This window comes from Gavia stellata, chromosome 2 (assembly GCF_030936135.1).
Source record: "Gavia stellata isolate bGavSte3 chromosome 2, bGavSte3.hap2, whole genome shotgun sequence".
NCBI lineage: Eukaryota > Metazoa > Chordata > Aves > Gaviiformes > Gaviidae > Gavia > Gavia stellata.
This window is the reverse complement of record NC_082595.1, coordinates 982,060-1,001,987: the sequence shown is the minus strand read 5'-3', so window position 1 is coordinate 1,001,987 and position 19,928 is coordinate 982,060. Positions and strand designations below refer to the sequence as shown.

Genomic DNA, 19,928 nt, shown 5'->3' with positions numbered 1-19,928 from the left:
AAGCCTCCCAAGACGGGAAGGGAGGCCCAGCTTCCAGGCGGGCTGACGGGCCGCCACTTCCACTGCTGCAACGGGAGGTTTTCAAGACAAAGGCAGTTTTCTAACAGTTTTTAGCCCACATTAGCATTGCCCATTTTTCACAGCACTTAATGACTTAGGTTTGATCAAACCACATCCCATTTCACCCTGGTCTCATGACAAAATGGCATTCATTATGTTATTTAGCTACGTTCAAAACCCTAAGCGTTCTCCTACGAGGCAAAAGGAAGGAAAAAAGATTACCAACAGAAAGCACCGAGACAAGCAAACAGAACAAATGCTTTACAATACTTACACTTCCAGCCCAGAGCTCAGTTGATTTTCCTATTAGTTTGTAATACACGTACACCGCTTCTCCCTTCTTAAAATTTACAAAGCGACAGTCCGGACCTTTAAAATCCTGCGTTGCCTTCCCTCGGCACATTAACACTGTCCGAAGAAAACAAAAAGCAGGGTATTACTTTAAAAATAATAATAAAACAGTTCCACGAAAGGTGTCTTTGCTAACTGGCAGAAAATAAGAAACCAGTGTGTGCGGGGAGGTCTTGTTTTCCAGGCTGGGTCGAGAGATAAGAACTTAACTGAAAGTGTAAGTAAAATAGGAGATATTAAAAATAAAAAGTAAGCTCACTAAACAAGACGAGTTTGAGTTACATTTCAGAAGCGCACTATAATTATCAATATTCGATGGGCTGAAAGATGACATCCTTGTCCTCGCGAATCAGCCCTGAAGTTACCCAACGCCTAACCACCACCCAGAGAGCGGGTTCATTACAGAAGAGGGGTTTGCAGGGAAAAAACCCACCCACAACCCAGGGAGCTGGGGGGGACCAGAAAACTTGGTGAAAAGGCGCGGGTCGGCGCCGCGTGTCCATCTTCCCGATTCCCCCCAGTTTCCGTGCCAAAGCGGGGGGGGCTTTGGGAAACGCCCCCGCCCCCCCCCCCCCCCCCCCCCCCCCCGGCATGCGACGTTTGCATCTTTTCCCGTAACAACTTCCCGCGGGCGGCGGGAGCCCTCCCGGCCGTGCCGAGCGCCGGGGGCCGGGCAGGGCCCGTCCGCTCCCCGGCGGGCGCCCCCGGGCCGGGGTCCCTCGCCCCCCCCCCCCCCCCCAGCCGCCGCCCCCACTTACTGCTGCACTCGGGGTCGGCGCAGCGCTTGCGCTCGGCGAAACGGCGGCCCAGGTCGGGCCCGGCGGCGGCGCAGAGGAGGGAGGGCGGCGGGGGCAGGAGCAGCAGCAGGGCGACGAGCAGCCGGGGGTCCGGCGGCGGCGGGGCTGCGGCCATGTTGGCGGGCGCCGGCGGCGGGGAGGGAGCAGACACGTCAGCAGCGCCGGCGGGAGGGCGATGTGGCGGGGGAGGGACCGGCCCGGCCCCGCCGCCTCGGCGGGAGGAGGGCAGCGCCCGGACCCTCCCTCTCTCCCGGCGGCATCCCGAGCCCCATCCCAACCCCGGTCCCGGTCCCGCCCCCGCGGAGGGGGAAACGGGACCCCCGGCCGCCGGCGCCGGGCAAGAGCCGGGCTCTTTTTCAGGCTCCCTCCGAGCAGAGGGGCTCTCCCCGCCCTGGGGGGTGAGGGGGAAGGTCCTGCCGCTTATTTGTGCTTATTAATGGCGGTTTCCTCCAGCAGAGGATGGCTGAAGTAACAGGAATGGCCCCGCGGCCTGACCGCGCTGCAGAAAAGGTGTCATTCCCCCCGTGCAACCCCCCCGAGGGTAAGGGTGCCACAGACCCAAACACCCACCTCGCTGCTCGCCCTCCTGCCCCACCGAGAAGTTCCCATCTCCGCTTGAGAGGAGCCACGCTCACCAAGCAAGCGTGTCATCTCCCCCGGGGACCTCCCGAGAGTTTTGCGGTTAAACCTGCGGCAACACGGGCCTGTGAACTCACCCACCCGTAGTCCCGCTGAGGAAAGCGCAGGCAAATGAAGGGTTGCACGCCTAACTGCTGAAAACACGGCATCCCCAACAGGCCTGTTCTTGCCCTTCCGCACCTTCCGCTTCCACTTGCTGCTACATTTTAACTACGAGTGCCTACAAACCAAAAGATGGGCTGCTTACACCCGTGCCTCCACTTTTTTATTAGCTCTTCTTTCCATCCGCCACATTTACATCGCTTTAGAAATCTAAAATGGTAGAATAACAGCAGAAGTCACAATGGTCACATACAGGAGAAAAATGAACAACTCTTCTTCTCTCTCCTCTTTTTCAGACCTGTGTTATTTGGTCAGCCCAGCCCCTGACTGGACGAAGAGAATAAAAGACGCAGCCAAGACGGGGTAGGTAACATAAGAGAGTCTTCTTGCTGGTTTATCAAATGGCCAAAACTTCCCCCCCCCCCCCCCCTTTCCAAAGGGCAAATTGTGAAGCTACTCCCAAAATGAACAGGCACTTGGCAGAACTGGTAGTCAAGGTAAAGGATTCTGCTTTTTTCTGCATGTCAAAGGACAACTCCGGACAGCTGAGCCCTTTTAAATGATATATCACAAGAATTAGCAATCACCACTGCTAATTGCATTAGAGGCACTGCTCGTGTTATCATATCCTCATGATTATTGATTTTTGCTTTACATACTCTCATTTCCACAGCCCCGTTGGACAGGGCCCGAGATCCAAGCTTAGTTACTGCTACATAATCTCTGAAAAATACGTAGGCATTTCATTTTCAGCCCCCATCTAGAGCAGTTTATTATTTTAATCACATTATGGAAAAGCATCAAGGCAGAAACAGGTATCTTCCTCAGTGCTGCAATTAATAGCTTTGGTACCTCTTTGCCAAATGCACCTTGGACATCCTGCTATGTCTCGCAGCCCAATCCATCCCAAGATTAAGGAAACATCCACATGCTACAGGAATGCAACGATTCATTCACCCAGTGCCCACACGTTCTCCAGGCCTCACACAGTATCGCTGGTTGTAGCACACAGTATTGCTGACAGCCCCCTGGGAATTTTGTTGACATTTTTGTATTTTACATCCTGTAAAATGAGGCGATACCTATTTGCCATTGCTGATATTGGCTGATAAAAAGCCCAACTCATAAAATGTAGAGGTGGATTTTATCACAATTTACAATAAGGAAGTAAATATACTCAAGTCATGTTTTATGATGACTGTACGAATGAAAGACAAGTAGTTTTTCCTTTGACATTAACATTTCTTGTGGCTTAATTCCCAGCCTGATCTTTAGGCCCACCTGCTTGTGAAGACAGAGCTGTTTGGCCATTTCCTGTCAGTACGAGGTTACCAAGCTTATCTTTATTAAAAGACCAAGATAAAAGGTAACGGTGTCTGTGGTCATAAAGACAAGGGCAAGAAAGGGAGATGTGAAGAGAAACAAGATCACAAACTTCTTGCATAAGTCATTGCTTTTATTGTGCAATAACACGTAGCTTGCAGTCGATACGCATACACGAGTTTACCACTGCAACCATCCAGTATTCCCTACAATTTCAAGTATTTTGTAGTAATAATGTACCCACAGCTTCCCTCAATGTGTGACATAAAAGACAAATATTTCACTTAGTTCAATTTAGATATTTCTGACAAAATTTCCTTCAGTCCTCAACCCCAATCTCAGAAACAGATGTGTTCAACTATGAGAGCAGTCCCACTGCACATGAGGAATCTAGCATTTTGTATGTGTCTACAGTTACAAAGCAGGTCTCCATCTCTGCTGCACTAAACTATCTACCAAATTAATAACTAATACCCATTAACAAGATCAGATGGCTCAGTTTACATAAGAATCAGCAAAGACTCTCACTCAAGTGTGACACGGGAAGATAAAAATAACAAGCCAAATGTAAATGTGCTTCTAAGCAAACACGAGAACTTTAAGAAATAAAGTGGGGTAAACTGAATAGTGAAATTAGGGTACTGACCTCACAAAAGATCAGAAATGTTGTAGGAAGTGACACTATTCTTGGGAAACACCAGTGATCAGTAAGACACACGAGGTACAAATTATAAAGGACAGAGAAAGAAGATGGCACTGTTAAAAAGTGGTGCTATATAACAGTTTATCATCAACTTAGTCAAGTAAGTTAAATATAAATTAATAATATAGAATACTTATGAACTGAAATGCTGGTCATATATTGGAAGAACACAGGATTAAAACAAAAAAAGTAAAGGGAGAGTTCTGTTACCCCACATAGATTTATTAAATGTCATGTTAAGGTACGATACTGAGGTTAAATGTTCAGACGCTACAAACAACTGTTCTGCCTTGTACTATTCCCTTGACACTCATTATTGATCACAGTTGAACCTGGACACTGGATTACATGAACGTTTAATCTGAGCCAGTTTATTATTTACTCACCCTCACATGGCAGAGCTGTTCTGAAAAAAACCTGTAAATTCTTACTTGGAAAACTGGACTTTATACATACCAAAACACTCCATGGCAAAGTCAGTTGCCGAAAGTGATTTAAAGAAACAAGTTCCAGCACAAATTTGTACAAACCAGATTCTGTGGTTGAAGCAGACAGATTTCCAGCATCCAGGTATTCTGTGGGAGCACAGGCAATATTATTGCTCTGCAATGCACAAGATTTTGATTCGGAATCCTTTTCTTCTGTAGAACATGATGTTCTAAATTACAAACTAAAAGAATAGTACCAATACAGCTAATGGAAAAAGTGACAACAGGAACTATCACTTTTAGAGTAACCATTGCATCAGTCACAGTTCTAGTAATGCTCTTGGTGGTGCTACATGTAGAATTAAACACCTCTCTGCCACATTACTGAATGCACCCAGCTAGTCCCCCATGCTCCTCCTTCACCCTTTGCTAGCATTTCTCATTTCCCCACTTCCACATGCAGGGGAAAGCCAGCCCGCCTCGCCCACACCAGCTGCACAGGCTCAGGAGCTGGCTCCCAGGCAGCCTGCTGCACCTCCTCGGCAGGGGCTCAGGAAGCCTCCAGCCCCTCTGCTGCCCACTGCACAGGCAGCGTTGTGACAATTCTACCTCCAGAGTTTACATAATCCTTACATCCTGCTGCCATGTGCCCTGCTCCAGCCAACACCAAGTTGGGTGGGAGTGTTGATCTGCTGGAGGGTCGGAAGGCTCTGCAGAGGGATCTGGACAGGCTGGATGGATGGGCCCAGGCCAATTGTATGAGGTTCAGCAAGGCCAAGTGCCGGGTCCTGCACTTGGGTGACAACAACCCCATGCAATGCCACAGGCTTGGGGACGAGTGGCTGGAAAGCTGTCCCACAGATAAGGACCTGGGGGTGTTGGTTGACAACTGGCTGAATATGAGCCAGCAGTGTGCCCAGGTGGCCAAGAAGGCCAACGGCATCCTGGCCTGTATCAGAAATAGTGTGGCCAGCGGGAGTAGGGAGGTGATCGTGCCCCTGTACTCAGCGCTGGTGAGGCCGCACCTGGAATACTGTGTTCAGTTTTGGTCCCCTCACTACAAGAAGGACATTGAGGTGCTGGAGCGTGTCCAGAGAAGGGCGACGAAGCTGGTGAGGGGTCTAGAGCACAAGTCTGATGAGGAACGGCTGAGGGAACTGGGGTTGTTCAGTCTGGAGAAGAGGAGGCTGAGGGGAGACATCATCGCTCTCTACAACTACCTGAAAGGGGGTTGTGGTGAGGTGGGTGTTGGTCTCTTCTCCCAAGTGACTAGTGACAGGACAAGAGGAAATGGCTTCAAGTTGCACCAGGGGAGGTTTAGGCTCGATATTGGGAAAAACTTCTTTACAGAGAGAGTGGTGAAGCACTGGAACAGGCTGCCCAGGGAGGTGGTGGAGTCACCCTCCCTGGAGGTGTTCAAGGAACGTGTGGACGTGGCACTGCGGGACATGGTTTAGTGGGCATGGTGGGGTTGGGGTGATGGTTGGACTTGGATGATCTTACAGGTCTTTTCCAACCCTAGTGATTCTGGGATAGATCCATATTCTCCATTCATTTCGGATTTATTTCGGATGGAAGCGAGCCCAGCTTTGTCAGCCACTCGGTTCACGGCCTAACCTGGCAGCACCCACCCAGTCAGTCAGCCTGGGCGCACACCGGCTGGCGCCAGGGCCCCCCCGCGGCCTGTACCGCTTCCTGCCCAGCCCAGTCCCCGGAGCCCGCAGCCAAGGGGTGCTGAGCACCGAGGGCGAACGACATCTTTTTCAAGGCCGAAGCCAAGCGCGAAGAGGCGGCGGCACCGCGGCAGCGGCCCCCTCCGTCCCCAGAGCCCACGGGACCGGCCGGGCCTGACCCGGGCCGCCACAGCCACCGGGCGCTCCCGCTCACGTGACCCCGCGGAACAAAGTGCCTCTTCCATCATGGCGAGAGCGTTGCCCGGCTTCCTCAGCGCGCATGCGCAAGGGCGATTGCCTACCTTCCATCATGGCGGCAGAGTCGCCCCATGTTTCTCAGGACGCATGCGCCTCGCTGGGGCGCCGCGCCGGTGGCGCATGCGCGCTGTGAGCCCTGGCTAGCGTGAGGGGGCGGTCGCTGGTTAGGCCGAGCTGAGGCTCAGCCCGCCCGGCTGCCCCTTTCCCGGAGGGGCTGGGTGCCGGAGCTGGGCTTGGCTGCCTTAGCGTGGGGCGGCCGGAGGATCGTGAGGCCGCCCCCCAGGGTCAAGGGTGGCCGCTGCAGCCGGGCGGAGAGGCGCGGGCGGCTCGCGGTGCGGGGTGACGGCCTGCCCTCGGCGCCATGGACAGCTTCCTGGAGGAGGAGGAGGCGGCGGCGGTAGCGAAGAGCCCTGCCGCGCAGGCGAGGACCGCCCTGCTGCCGGCCCTGCACCTGCCCTTCTTGCCGCCCCACCTCTGCCAACCGGGTAAGGGCGGAGCTGCCCGGCGGCGGGCGCGGCCCCCACGGCTCCCGCTCGTTCCCGCTCTGCCGCCGCGGCTCCCCGTGCTCCGCCGTCCCCCTTCCCCCCCTCCGGCCCTGAGGGAGGAAGGCCGCCCTCTGCCCCCGCTGGGCCCGGAGGAAGGCCGCCCTCTGCCCCCGCTGTGCCCGGCGCTGGTGAGGCCGGCCTGCCCCCTCCGTCCGCGGGTCGCCGTCGCTCTCCCGCTGAGGAGGCGGTTGGGGTTCCCGGTGCCCTCAGTGCTGCTCCCGGTCCCCCTTCGCTGCGGCGTGGGGGCGGCCCGCCTGCCCGGCAGCCTGCGAGGTGCTTGAAAGCGGCGTGTACGCTACTCGTAAAGTAAAAGCTGATGAAGTGACTGATAACAAAAGCACTGTGGATGCAGGTGACAGCAAAACCTCTGGAGAAGTTTTTGTTGCAAAACAGCTTTGTAGCGAAACACTTTACATCATACGGGTGTGGTTTATTACAGGGAAAAAGGAGCCTCTCCACCACAGAAAGCCTAGCGACTCAGTGGACTTGGCAGTGTTAGGTTAACGGTTGGACTTGACGATCTAAAGGTCTTTTCCAACCTAAAGGATTCTGTGATTCTAATGCTGTTCATGTCAGATGACTTCTTAGCAGCTTGAATAGTAGTACTTATCTACAGTAGCTGTGGTCCTTGGTGTATTTAATCTCGTGGTGTTCACTGGGGGTTTTATTTTCTTAGTACTTGGAACCTTTGAGGTTAGAAATATGCATCAAGATTAGACCTATAGGTAGGTTGGGTAGAGGTAATTTTATAGAATGCACTGTAGTAAAACTGCTTCAAGCCAGTGTTTGAGTTACTCCTTTGCCTACAGCGTCCAGGTAGGAGGTGGTTTGTTGAGCTCGGCATGTCCTTTGCAGAAGGCTCTTAAGACGTGAGCATTGTTGTAGGGGCACGTTAGAGCATGGCATACAGCTGTGAGCTTTAAACAGATGTGGAAATGAGGTTTCAGTTTTGTGCTGTAACAGGAGTTGAGCCAGTATCCGTGTAAAAAGGGTAAGTGGCCTCTTTCCAGTCTTGTACTCAAAGGAGAATAATTCTCTACATTTATCTTTGGTTTTAGTGGGAATTGCTTAGCCTTTGGTACTGGAATGGCCTGTTTGTATGTGTGTATGCAAATCTTCAGCACAGCGGGGTCACAGACTCAGGTGATGATTAGCAAGGGAAGAGAATGGTCCCCAAAATATAAAAAAACATCCTGTGAAGTTATCAAAGCACCATGGTCTTCTAATTCGGATAGGACAGTAATGTGTTGTAACTGGGTCTCCGCTGTTTCAAGTGTCTGCAGCTGTGTGCTGCATGTGGAAAATGCCATTTCATACTACATTTGCAGCTTTTGCCATAGTCTTGCTTCCCTGCAGACTAATACGTGTATTTAACTTCAAAACCACGTAGCTTAAGATCATTTTCTGTAGTGTCTGAGAAAGATCGTATGAGAGAGATACTGAAACGGTAGGCACATTGTTATCTGAATAAGGGCTGTGACAGTTGTGGGCTTGGTTGATTTTTTTTTTGTTTGTTTAGCATCTTCCCGTGAACACAGATTAAACTTCAAGAAGAGCAAGGAGGTGTGTTTAAATTACGTTCAGGATGCCATGCTACAAAAGCAGTGGAAAAGGGCTGCAGAGTTTCTGACTTTCTATGTTGAGTCACTAGAGAAAGACTTTTCTACAGAATACATGGGTCCATCAGAGGTAAGCCGATGTCCCTTATCAGAGTTCTTTTGCAGTTGAAAAAATACTTGCAAGAAGCATCTTCAGGACCAACATTTGTCTTAGTTAACTAATCACAGGCTTGATTTTTTTAAGTGAAATAAAAACAAAGGTATCAGAGGTAAGACCTGAAAAGTTAGGCAACTTTCATAAACTAAACTAGTTTCTTAAAAGAAAAAAAAAAAGACATTGAAGCTTCCAAAAACAACTTCCAGCAACTATTCAGATGCTGATGTAGAAACTCTTGATGGCAGGCTGCAGAAAGTACACCAGAGCTCATCATTGGTAGTGCTCAAGGCAGCATGCTGTCCAATACTCACCAGAAGTCTGCCTCTGCACAGGCACGCCTCTGCTGTGGGTTTAACTAATCTTGCTGGAGCTTGAATTCTGCTCATTTCCAAGGGTGCTGGGAATCTGCAGTGCTGTCTGATGTTTTTCCTGACAGAGTGCTCAGTGCTCCTGAAAAGTTCTCTGGGCTTGTAGGCTGTTTTTGTGCGGTTTTGTTTTGTTGGGTTTTTTTTACATATGCCCTTGACACAACAGATGAAAACTTGGCTTGGTGTAAGTTAATTCCATCAGGAGCGTATCTATGAAAGTAGTCTCCTGAAATGGAAAAGCAGTAAACATGTTTGCCACTAGCATGCCATCAGTCAGAATCTGTTTGGAAGTTAGTGGCTTATTTAGGTCTTTACCAGCTCCTGCAGTAGTCACAAAACTCCTAGCAAGTACTGAGATAGAAGCAAGAGGAAAGGGATCAGAGTTGTTAAATGGAGTACTTGACTGTGCCTAGCCTGCTGGAGTATTTTGTTACGTTCTGTAGGCAAACGTTGAAAACAGGTGCATGTAGATGGGAAGCTACATCTCGTTGGAAATAATCTTTACTGCTAAGTTCAAAGAGTTATGTATACCTTGCATCTCAGTGGAAACATATCAAAGGAAAACAGAAGTTTTCAGTAACATTGAAACACCCCGTTTTCAGTAACAGGAGGGGAGGAACCTTCTGACAAATGCAGTTTTCGTAAGCTTTGTTGGAGTGCTGCATTTGTAATGAGCAGTTGTGAAGCACCCACTGAATGGTTGTAAAAGTACTGCTAGATGAATATCTAGATGACTATAGCAGTAGACAACACTTAATATTAATTTTATATTTGCAATTCAAATGCGTATTTTATGTTGTAATAACTGCAAGTTTGGTAAGACCGTATATATGGTGACTGTTCCCATTTTTTATACTAAAGTTGTTTTTTAATGTCTTTCTCCCCATTAATAGATAATTTGGAGAATAGGAACCGAAATTCTGTGCCATCATTCCCATAGCAGCATGAAGGAGTTCAACTCTTTTATAGAACAGATGAAAACTTTAGGAGTAAAAAGGTATTTGAAGGTGAGCATACTTAATGCAGTCTTGATGATTTTCCACGTTTACCTGAACACTTGAGTATTAGTTTCTGAATCTCTTTCTCTTGAAGTGTATTATTGACAATAGTGTCAAAAAAAGTAGTACATCTGAGTTACCAATTGCATGATAATTTAAGGGTTATTCTATACTTAACTGTACTTTACTTAGTCTATATATTTTTATCGCAGATGTGTATTGTCAGTCCTTAAAGTGCCTATATCCTTTAATTAACCTTCTAATTTGAAACAGTTAAATTCTTTCATGCGTGCCCCAGTAACATCTAATTACATATTAACTCCTGCCAAGTTTTGTTTCCGGTCCTTAATTTGTCCACTGTGCTCCTGGCTGAACAGTTGTACTTAAATTTTGTGGTTGTTATCAGCTCGCTTGTCAAGTAGCTAATCAATGTATAAAACATACCCTTCTACTGTGGACCCCTGTGTCACCCAGCTGTAGCTTTTTTTTTTTCCTGTGGTGGCTCATTCAAACCTATATGGTTTTGGTTTCCTTGACTGTTTCTCACTTGTGATGATGCTTCTGTCTCACTCTGTTGTATTTGTTCAAGACCTTCAACAGAAGTTCTAGACAAGAATTTACTAGAGCTAACTCAAGGTTTAGACTTTTATCCAGTGCTTAATCAGCATGATAGGGTGGTAGGGCATACCTCTTTCGGGTGTTCTGCAGTTGGGTAGCCAAGTGAAAAATCAGGAAGTATAACTCGAGTAGATTTCCTCAGATCATTTCTGGACCTTCTTTAACAGGTACAGCACTTGTTAATGACAAGCAGGTTTTTGAGACAACTGCTTTCTGCTGCCTTGATAAGTGCCACTGAGTGCCTGCCACCTGGTGGGTGACTTCCTGCCCCAGAGATTTCAAGAGCTTCAACCCTTTCCCTTCCCAGTGATACATCTTTGTATATTAGATATGCTTTTGATTACTAATGTCTCCCCAGTATCTTCAGACAGAAAAAATTATTTAGGTTCTTGGCTCATCTCCCTGCCCCCAGTGACACTTGTATTCTCCCATTCCTGCATTTTTCTCCAAAATTCTTTGTAAAGATACTGTTTGGATAAAAGAATGTGTGTAAAATGCTCTTCTAATTAAAATACTTTACTAACCGTGTTTGCAGTATTTTATATGCATGTCAGTAATGAATCTCTTCTTTCCCTGCACATCTGTGTAGAACTTTGCTGTATTGCTGAGATTCTCTCCATGTATTATGCGAAACACTGTGGTATGAACTATTTGAATTGCAGGTTTGTTTAGAGCATGCCTTTCGCCTCCTTTGTAATGGACTAGTAGATGAAGCTTACCAAAACTTGTCCCTGGCAGAAAGCTGGAGGTTTGGAGAACAAACAGCTGTTCAGGATAAAGAAATGAAACTGATTCAGGCTTACAGAGGACTGTTGGACTACTACAGCTGGTCTAAGCAGAAGAACATCCTGTTAGAGCGTGGTAAGTCCTAGTGTCGTTTTTATATTGAGCTGTAAACTTCAACTTGCTTGTTCTTGCAGACACCATGGTTTGCAATGACACCTTTTCAATGCAGGCTGCTCTTCTGCCTTTATCTGCATATGAAGGCACCAGAGGGAAACATTAGACTTCAGAATGTGATGTTATGGATGGCACATAATTCCATATCAGCAATGACCGTGGTACCAAAAAGGCACAGTGGCCTGCACTTTTCTGAAGTGTCCTGAAACGCTATTCTGAAGCTTTTTCCTCTCAAATCACATTTTTTTATATCCAGGCAGCATCACCTAAAACAATGGTCAAAGGAAGATATTCAGCTATAGCAGCAGCTTCTTCATAGGTGCATAAGTGCTTGACTGCTGCTAGACTTCTGAGCATGAGCAAAAGCCCCCAAAACTTGTGTTTGAATTTCAGTTTCTTTAAATGTACATAAGTTGCTACTTGTGTATGGCATCTAATTCTGCATATACCAACTGGCTGTGCGTTATCAGTTACATTGGATCTCTACTTGTTTCTATGTAAACTAAGTATTTAATTTGGTTTGCAGACCTTGTGCTGGTAGTGTCTTGTCTTGGGATACTGCCTGTCATGAGTTGAAATTGGTTGTTAAGAAATTTGGATGAAGAGCAGTGAATATTTCTTGTTTTAATACTGAGGAAATTGAGGCCTCTTTTCTAAAAGCTCTCTGGCTTAGAAAAATGTCATCATCTCTTAGGTGCACCACTTCAAGACCTATTTTGATTAGCAAAGCTAACTTTGTGGCATTCTTTCATGTTTTGGTAGGTCAAGATGGATTTGAAGACTTGTCTGTTGAACGAGAAATGCACAGTTGCTTTCGGAAGGCAGCAGTGAACTTAAAGGAGGTTATTAAAATACCTGGAGTCTGGGATCTCTTTGTGAAATGCTATGTGGATGTAAGGGCATGTTTCACAGATATTTTCCTTTTGTGTTTCCCTGTCTAATATTCATTAAGATGTCTGTCTGCAGCTTTTTATATACGTGTGGGTGACAACAAAGTATTTTAAAAGCAACACATCTGTATGTGTATCCTACTGGCATTGATTTAGAGCACAGTTTACTTCTGGTAGAACTCCAGACCCTGCACAGAGTACAAAAAGGACTTTACCTGTGCATTACCAAGAAAAAGAAATAGACAAACAGCTTGCATATTTTGTTTTAATGATGCTAGTACAGACATTGGAGCAGAGCTGCTTTGTTTAAATTCCTGAAAGTAAGTTCTCTCTTTTTAGCAGGACAGTGTTTTTCTGGATACACTAAATGTTAAAGACACCAAACATGCAGTCCCTCTGTGTTTTTTTGTTTTTTTTAAATACTTGCTTAGAATTTGTAATTAAGGAATAATGTTACTCTTAATCTCTTTGGAATTATTTACCTTTTGTAAATGCCCGTAAGTTCTGACTTCTCTAAGCACATCTTATGGAATTTTGCTTGGTGCTGACAGCTGCCAAGTTCTCTCATTGACTTCTCTCTTTAAAGACAAGGCAAACTGCTTCAGTGCCTCTTTCCAGTGTGCAAGTGCTGGTAATTCTTTTACAAATAAATAACTGTTGAAGGAATTTTCTCCTGTAGCAGCTTCTATGTGTGAATTTTTGTCTGTGATAACAGAGTAGCCAGTAAAATGAAAACGTGCTGGTGTTAGTCTTATATGCTGCACTCTTAGATACAGATTGCGCTGTTGGATAGTTCTGTGTCAGCCCAAAATTAGTTATTAAGAGTATGATTGCTAATATATGGCGAACTAATGACAGTCTTGACTTCTCTTAGTTGTTGGAGTTCTATGGAGACCATAATGAAGCCCGCCAAGTATTAAATGAATATGCGTACAACTCAAAGTTTCCTGCTAATCCCAATGCTCACGTTTACCTTTATCAGTTCCTCAAGAGACATGGTGAATCAAAGAAATCACTCATATCTGCACTGAAGGTATATATTGTATAGTAGATACAGTCTGTGGTCATTCATGTTGCATGGTGGTCTGCCAGTTTGGTTCAGTTGAACTCCTGTTACATTATTTACCCTGTTGTATTCTTTGTGGAAAGCAGAGGGTTAGAGGAAAGTTGGTGGGAGGGATGCTAATGGGTGGAACAAACAGTATCCTTTACTGTCTTTGAATTCAAGTCTTTGTTTTGCCTTTAAATGATACATCATATAACTTCTTTAAGTCAGTAAACAAGCTCAGAGAACGCCTTTACATGGTTCCAGAAGTCTGTATCAGCAGTCTTGTACATAACATGCATTGATTTCTGTTACAGTTTGATCTTTACAGTATTGAAGAAATGATTAGATGCTTGCTCTTTCATATATTGATCTTGTCTAGCAATTAGTTTCCCTGCTTGTTTTCAATAAGCCATGCATTTAAGCTAAAATAGAAGTTAATTTCTGCTGGCTGTTGGCAGACAAGGCCTTGCTATATTAAGCTTTTGTATAGTTGCTTTTAAATTCCTGCTTTCTTTGCCCGTAGCTTCTTGCAAACATTGCAATCTGTTTTGCCACTTGATGGCACTATCGTGCTTTTATTAGGGCAGATGTTTTATAACCGCTTCATAAAGCTTAGACTTTTAAACTCTAGCATATATGTATAAAATTCCATTTTCTCGGTGCTTTTTAGCAGTGGCTCTATACAGTAGTCTCTCACAAGATAGTGACAAATCAAAGAACTGGTCTGATAGGTTCAGAAACCATGGTCCAATGCACAAGAGCAGTAGACAGGGGAGCTAGAACTTGCCTAGGAAGGGAATTATGTTGCCTTCTAAAAAAGGACACTGGATATGGATTTGGGCTGCTCCTTGAGAATGTTGTATCTGTCACATGCAGTGTTTTTCAGCAGCCATCAAGGTATTCCATACATTGTGTCACAGATGTGCAAAATGGACCTAGATATTCATTCTTTATATCAAGGTGCTAAGGTACCAAATTGCTTAATTTTCCTAACTAACGCACCCAAAACTCTGAAGCCTGTGCTTTTCTTGATCAGGTGGAAGTCTTCAAAAGTTTTCAGATTAAAATAATGTATCTGTTTGTTTTGGTTTTTTTTCCCAGATCTTGCATGATATTGTTCCTTCTCATGAACTAATGATAGATTTTAATACAATGCTTCAAAAATCAAGTAAGTCTTTAAATATCTTTGCTGTTTTCCTTTATGTTAATCTAGAATAACACTCTGAAATTACTCTGCAGCCTTCTTTCTGCTTTTCGAAGTAGTTATGTTTGTTAAGACCAAAAAAACCCCAAACCCAACTTTCCAATCACAGGAACCTTTAAGTTGGATGTGTGAGCAGGCATTTACAAACTTCTGTAAACAAATGCCTTTCTCATTTTAAAAGCTGATCAAAGCAAACTGTTGTAAGGCACAGCCAGGATCTCAAAAATAACTCTCACATTTTTTTTTTTTTGAGGTACTCTACTCTGAATGCTAGGGTCTCTACTCCATTTTTGATGTTTCTGATTTTTTTTTTTCTTTCTTTCTTTTCTGGAGGAATTAAGATGGATCTATGCCTTAGCTCATTGTTATTGATTAAAGAACAAAATCTTCCTCCTCTTCAAGGGAGTTTTATCTTCAAGCTTGTAAGAAAGTCTTCCAGTTTAGAGACTGTTTTTCCATGCTGATCAATTGCATTCCAAACTGTCTGTTGTCTCATGACCTGGTATGTTCCAGCAAGTCAGCACATTGGTCAAATGTCCTTGAATCAAGATTGTTCTCACTTCTTCTGCTTTTCCTCTTTGGGAGGGGAAAAAAAAACCTCCTCGCTGAAACCTACCCTTTTCTGTTCATGCAAGACACATCTGCTAACTTTTTGTAGTTATTGAGGACAATGTGATTTTTTTAAGAAATTTATACTGATAAACATAACTTTTTCCACGTTTACCTGCTGTGATAGGTCAAGTGTTGTTTTAAGAACTGTGCTGCTACAGAACTGCTGATGTGAAATGTCTGATTTATTCCTATCAGTCCCAGATTTGATTTGGGGTGTTTTGGTGGCATCTCAGGATTTGAAGTGTTTTAGAGGCCCTGTGTTCCCTTCCCATGGGAAGAACATGTTGAACAGTGGTGCCCATTGGAAGCACTGATAAGAGAGCTTTGGAAACGGCAACTATTGTAAGCAAGGCAGTGGGGGATAAGTGAGCGGTCCTATGTGTGCCTCTTAAGACAGCAGTTTTTGAGCAGGATGGGAGTAGGGAGGGAGCGTCTCCGGTATGAGTTGTGCTTTAGAGCCGGGAAGTATTCCTTAACTTTATCTCTTGGAAGAGGCAGAAGGTGGTGGGGAGAACCCTCAGTAATAGGGAAAGTAGCAGTATTTGGGGAGGCAGGATGGAGAACTATATTACACTTGTTGCTTAATAATGAGTTCAGCCCAATCTAATTAATTCATTAATCAGCCTAATATTTTCCAGAGAAAAGAAAAAAACGTCGATTGGGGCTAGAAGTTATTTTTGCAGCCTTGGATTATGCTGGCTGGAAGGAAAATGTAAAAGCATGGAGCTGTTTGGCAAGACAGGTGAAACAAATTGTAATGTAAGTATGGTATCTCTGATACGGTGTGCTAAAACCAAATGTGTGTGAAGTCCTCACCTTTGGGCAACTGACAAAGTGACCCTTTGTAGCCTTTGTCTTCCCTGCCGGTGAATGGAAGTGTCATCTGGCCTACCCTCAGTTCTGTGGCAGTGCTTGGCTGCAGTGTGCTTTCATTGGGAGTAAAGAAATTATTACTGAGGGGAATTCCCAAATTTCCAGTATTGTCATCACTTGAAAAAAGTTGGGTTTTTTTACCAGGTTATGTCCTTATGCAGAAAGAGTTGTTCAGATTTTTGGGTAGCATTTGCTGCTTGTCACTATTCTCCCTTTTTCAAGGGGGGAAAAAAATGAGTTGTTGGGCCTTCTGCTCTGTTACTACTCGTGCATTATTTGAAGCTGGTTTGAGAATTGTTGGGCTGCAATAGGGGCGTGGCTGATACTGTACAGACTGGTGTGATGGTGGTAGCTGTTAACAGAATGCAGCCAGTGTATTCTTAAAAGCTGAGCCAATATGCCTGGGGATTGACGTGTCCTCGCTAGCACTGACAGACATGACCTCTGATTTTGGAAGGAGCCGTCTCAGACAATCTGTGCCCGGAAGGCCTCTAAGGTCTAGACTTTATTTTACCCAACAAACAGGGTGTTGTGTTTTTTAAGCCCTATATATTTACAATAAATTAATTCAGTACTTAATTTGACCTGTTTTGCTGTTTTATTGCCACCTCCACCTACCCAGCATCTGCTGTGAAGTTCCAGAAGCTAGAGGATTAAAGCTAGGAGTGTTGTTGCATAGAGTTAGTAAAAATGGTATGATACCCTAACTTTGCCTGCATTTTTGCATTTGAAGACACAGCTTCAGAGTATCTTGAAAAATACTGGGCATCTTGGTCATTTTATGGGACTATCACTTCCCTGTTGTAGGTGGCTTCTATTTCTGAAATGCTTGGTTTAAGGTCTTTATTGCATAACAGTTATTGGGATAAGTATTTGGGATAAGTTAGTCTTTGAGTATGCATAGAATAACACAAACCTTCTCTAAAAACAAACTCCTTCATACTACTAATTTGTTCATAAACTTGAAGAAACTTTCTTATTACTATTGACAAATGGGCACACAAGTCAAAGGCCTGCTTCATTTCACCCCATGATCTGTGTTATTGCCAAGTCTAAATAAGACTGCTAGAGTTCACCTCCTGCCTCACTGGTGTTGCCAGGGATTAAAAAAAAGGTTATTTCTGTTTAGATTAGTGTTTCAGTCTGCAGTGTAAGGCCAGTGTGTCTATGCTACAATTTATGAGACTTGTAGCAAGTTGATTATAAAATTCAGTGCTTCCTAATTGTCTTTTTATCCCAATTGAAGCTTTTCTGTAACTCATTTTACCTTTTTCCAGCTCCGAGAAGCATCTTGACTGGATCAAGCAAGAGTGGAACTCCCGAAAGGACTGGTGGCCAGCCTTCCATTTTAGCCGTTACTTGGCAAAAAGGAATTGGCAGGAAAATGAAAGCCTTTCATATGAAAAAGCTCTGGTGGCTGGAATCTTACTGGGAAAGGGTAATACTAAATGTTCTTTCCTTTTCACTACATAGAACAGAAATAATGTCTAGTTGTAGCCGTAATGAGATGGGATGCAGCTGACCTACTCCCTGGAAGAAATGCAGTTTCTTTCTTCTAGGAAAGATTGTTGTGTTTGAAGCTGAACATGAGAAAAATGTTTGAATTGGTTTGATATTTGACAGTGAGACATATTTTGCATAACTTGTTTTATCCTGGTTTAGAATTCTGTTTTATCTGGCCTTGTTGAGCAGTCACAATACTGTTTACCTTGTTGTTTAACCTTCAAACCACAATTTCAAAAAATGCACAACGCCCTCCTGAGTGAATGTTGCGAGGACTGCAGAGAGTTTGCTCGCTGGATGCCTGTCTAGGCAGTGTCTCGCAAATACTGGACAGCAGCTGGTCCTTAAGGACCATGGGGGTGTTGTAATGCAGGGAAGAGGGGGGTGGGGGGATTCTTGGTTCTTCGCAGTTTGGTAAGAAGGCGAAGAATATGACCTCTTTAGTAGCATTCTTTGAAATGCTGCCAAAACCAAGTGTAGTATCAGGCCAAGCAGCAGCTGCTAAATTGAGAACGAGAATATGGTGTGGACACCATCGCTTGTATAGGAGTTTGGACTTTTGGTTGATAGGTAACTTGTTCATTGTCAGCTTTTCTATAATTTTATCTTCTGGACTTCATACAACAATTTCTCATGTTGAAAGTCTTTTTTTTGCTTTCAATAATATGTTACCAAATATCTCCCAGCTTTTATTACCAGATGGCTATTAAAATTGTTCCAGGTCTAATTTTCTTTAATGAAGTTTCTGTGCTTATTGGTGTCAATATGAGCTTCTATTTTCCTTATCCAACACAATAAGTTAATGTATAAAATCAATGCTTCTTTACACTCTTGATATTTTACTTTCTAATCTATTTGAAGAGTAAAAACAAAAGAGAAAAAATATTTTGCAAGACAGCATACGGTTATATGTGGAATGTTTTCTGGGTCAAATGAGGATAGATTATTTAATGCTGCAGTTATGTCTGTAATGTGCATGTCTTGGATTATTTTATTACCTTTCATTACTGAAAACTTTCTTAGATGTTTGCATATTATTTAAACAGTGAAAGCATTTTGTATTTGCTTGTATCACAGTATAACTTACATTGCTTTTTTTTTTCCTTAGATTGCAAATACTTTAAATATGTATCACACCAAGGCTGCAAAGCTCAGGTGAAAAGGTTTCGGATGCTGAAGAAATTTGTGAATAAGCACAATCCTGTCTACCTGAGAATATCTGGTCTTTCAGATTCCTCTGTCCAACCTTGATTAGAAGGCGTCCTTAAGGTTCTTGCTGTATTTTTTTCCTCTCTGTGAAATGCACTTCTGTATTGATGCTATTCTAAAATTTCTAGGCAGACCCTATCGACTCAGTACTAGACTTTTTTATATATTTCTGTAAAAATGCTTTGGTTTGTGTTTGTTTTATAATAAAATTAATGTAAATCAACTGATAAGGTTGAGGAAATTCTTTAATATTAGTTCCATATTTCTGTATGAAATGCAAACAGCATTGATTTCAAATACAACTTGAAAAATATTTAGTATTGTGGTGTGGAATTTCTGTATCTATAGTATTGTAGGGTTGATCCTCCTTATGTTTAGGTGCACAGATGGTGATTTAAATGACTGCTAGAATGTAGTTCAAAATCCATTCAGGTCTAGCAGTGGCATTCATAGTAGGTGTAGTGCCTTAACCTAGGAACAGTACATGATGCATAGTGAAAATGTGGTCTCAACCTGTAAAGGTTACATAGCTTGCTGCTTATAACTGATTGTTTCCTGAAATATACGGAAAATGGCGAGGCATGTATCACATCTTTTTGCATTGTGTATTGAGAAGAATTACAGGTTGTGAAGATCTACTGCAGCTTGTTCAAATAGATGATGCACTTCAACATAATCCAAAGGCAGTTCTCCTACATGTCATGCTTACAGGTTGTGTGTTTGGTTCAGGGATTGTTTTCACATCATTGGTAGGAAAGAGAGAAAAGTTGCTGTGGCTGCCTGGCTGCAGAGGGAAGCTAGTGTTGCAGTGCTTTGGAAAAGCACAGGCACAGAACTACTGAAAACTTCTCTGCCTGGTGGAAGAGACTTTCTAGAATATTTTTGCAGTCTTACCTATGAGTTAAAATATGCACTGTTGCTGTGTTTGGAAAGTTAACGTGTTGTCACAAACTAGCATTCCGGTTTGCTTGAAAACAACAACAAATTGGTTTCCAAATACTACTTCTATTTTAATGACAGGTCTGCAGAACTCTGGTGGATGAACTGCTACCTCTGGGAATGAAATAAAGATGTCTTTAATAGCATAGTAGTATATGGATAAGTACAGCT

The 19,928-nt window shown here is 44.2% G+C and overlaps 2 protein-coding genes across 2 annotated transcripts in view; one reads left to right on the top strand and one right to left on the bottom strand.

Annotated features, from left to right (window-relative positions):
- MIA3 (MIA SH3 domain ER export factor 3) overlaps positions 1-1,323 on the bottom strand; it is a 28,744-nt gene extending 27,421 nt beyond the window's left edge. Inside the window, exons 1-2 of the mRNA XM_059835883.1 lie at positions 1,170-1,323; positions 335-468 (exon numbers count right to left, since the gene is read on the bottom strand). Coding sequence (XP_059691866.1) covers positions 335-468; positions 1,170-1,323 — 288 coding nt within the window. The remainder of the gene's footprint in view (positions 1-334; positions 469-1,169) is intronic.
- Positions 1,324-6,695: 5,372 nt separating this feature from the next.
- Positions 6,696-19,041, top strand: TAF1A (TATA-box binding protein associated factor, RNA polymerase I subunit A). The gene is made up of 10 exons (XM_059835879.1): positions 6,696-6,819; positions 8,399-8,568; positions 9,857-9,970; positions 11,242-11,440; positions 12,242-12,372; positions 13,244-13,402; positions 14,519-14,585; positions 15,872-15,992; positions 17,384-17,544; positions 18,718-19,041. Exons 1-10 carry the CDS (start codon positions 6,696-6,698, stop codon positions 18,858-18,860), a joined length of 1,389 nt encoding a protein of 462 aa, XP_059691862.1. The 3' UTR covers positions 18,861-19,041.
- The last annotated feature ends 887 nt before the right edge of the window (positions 19,042-19,928 follow it).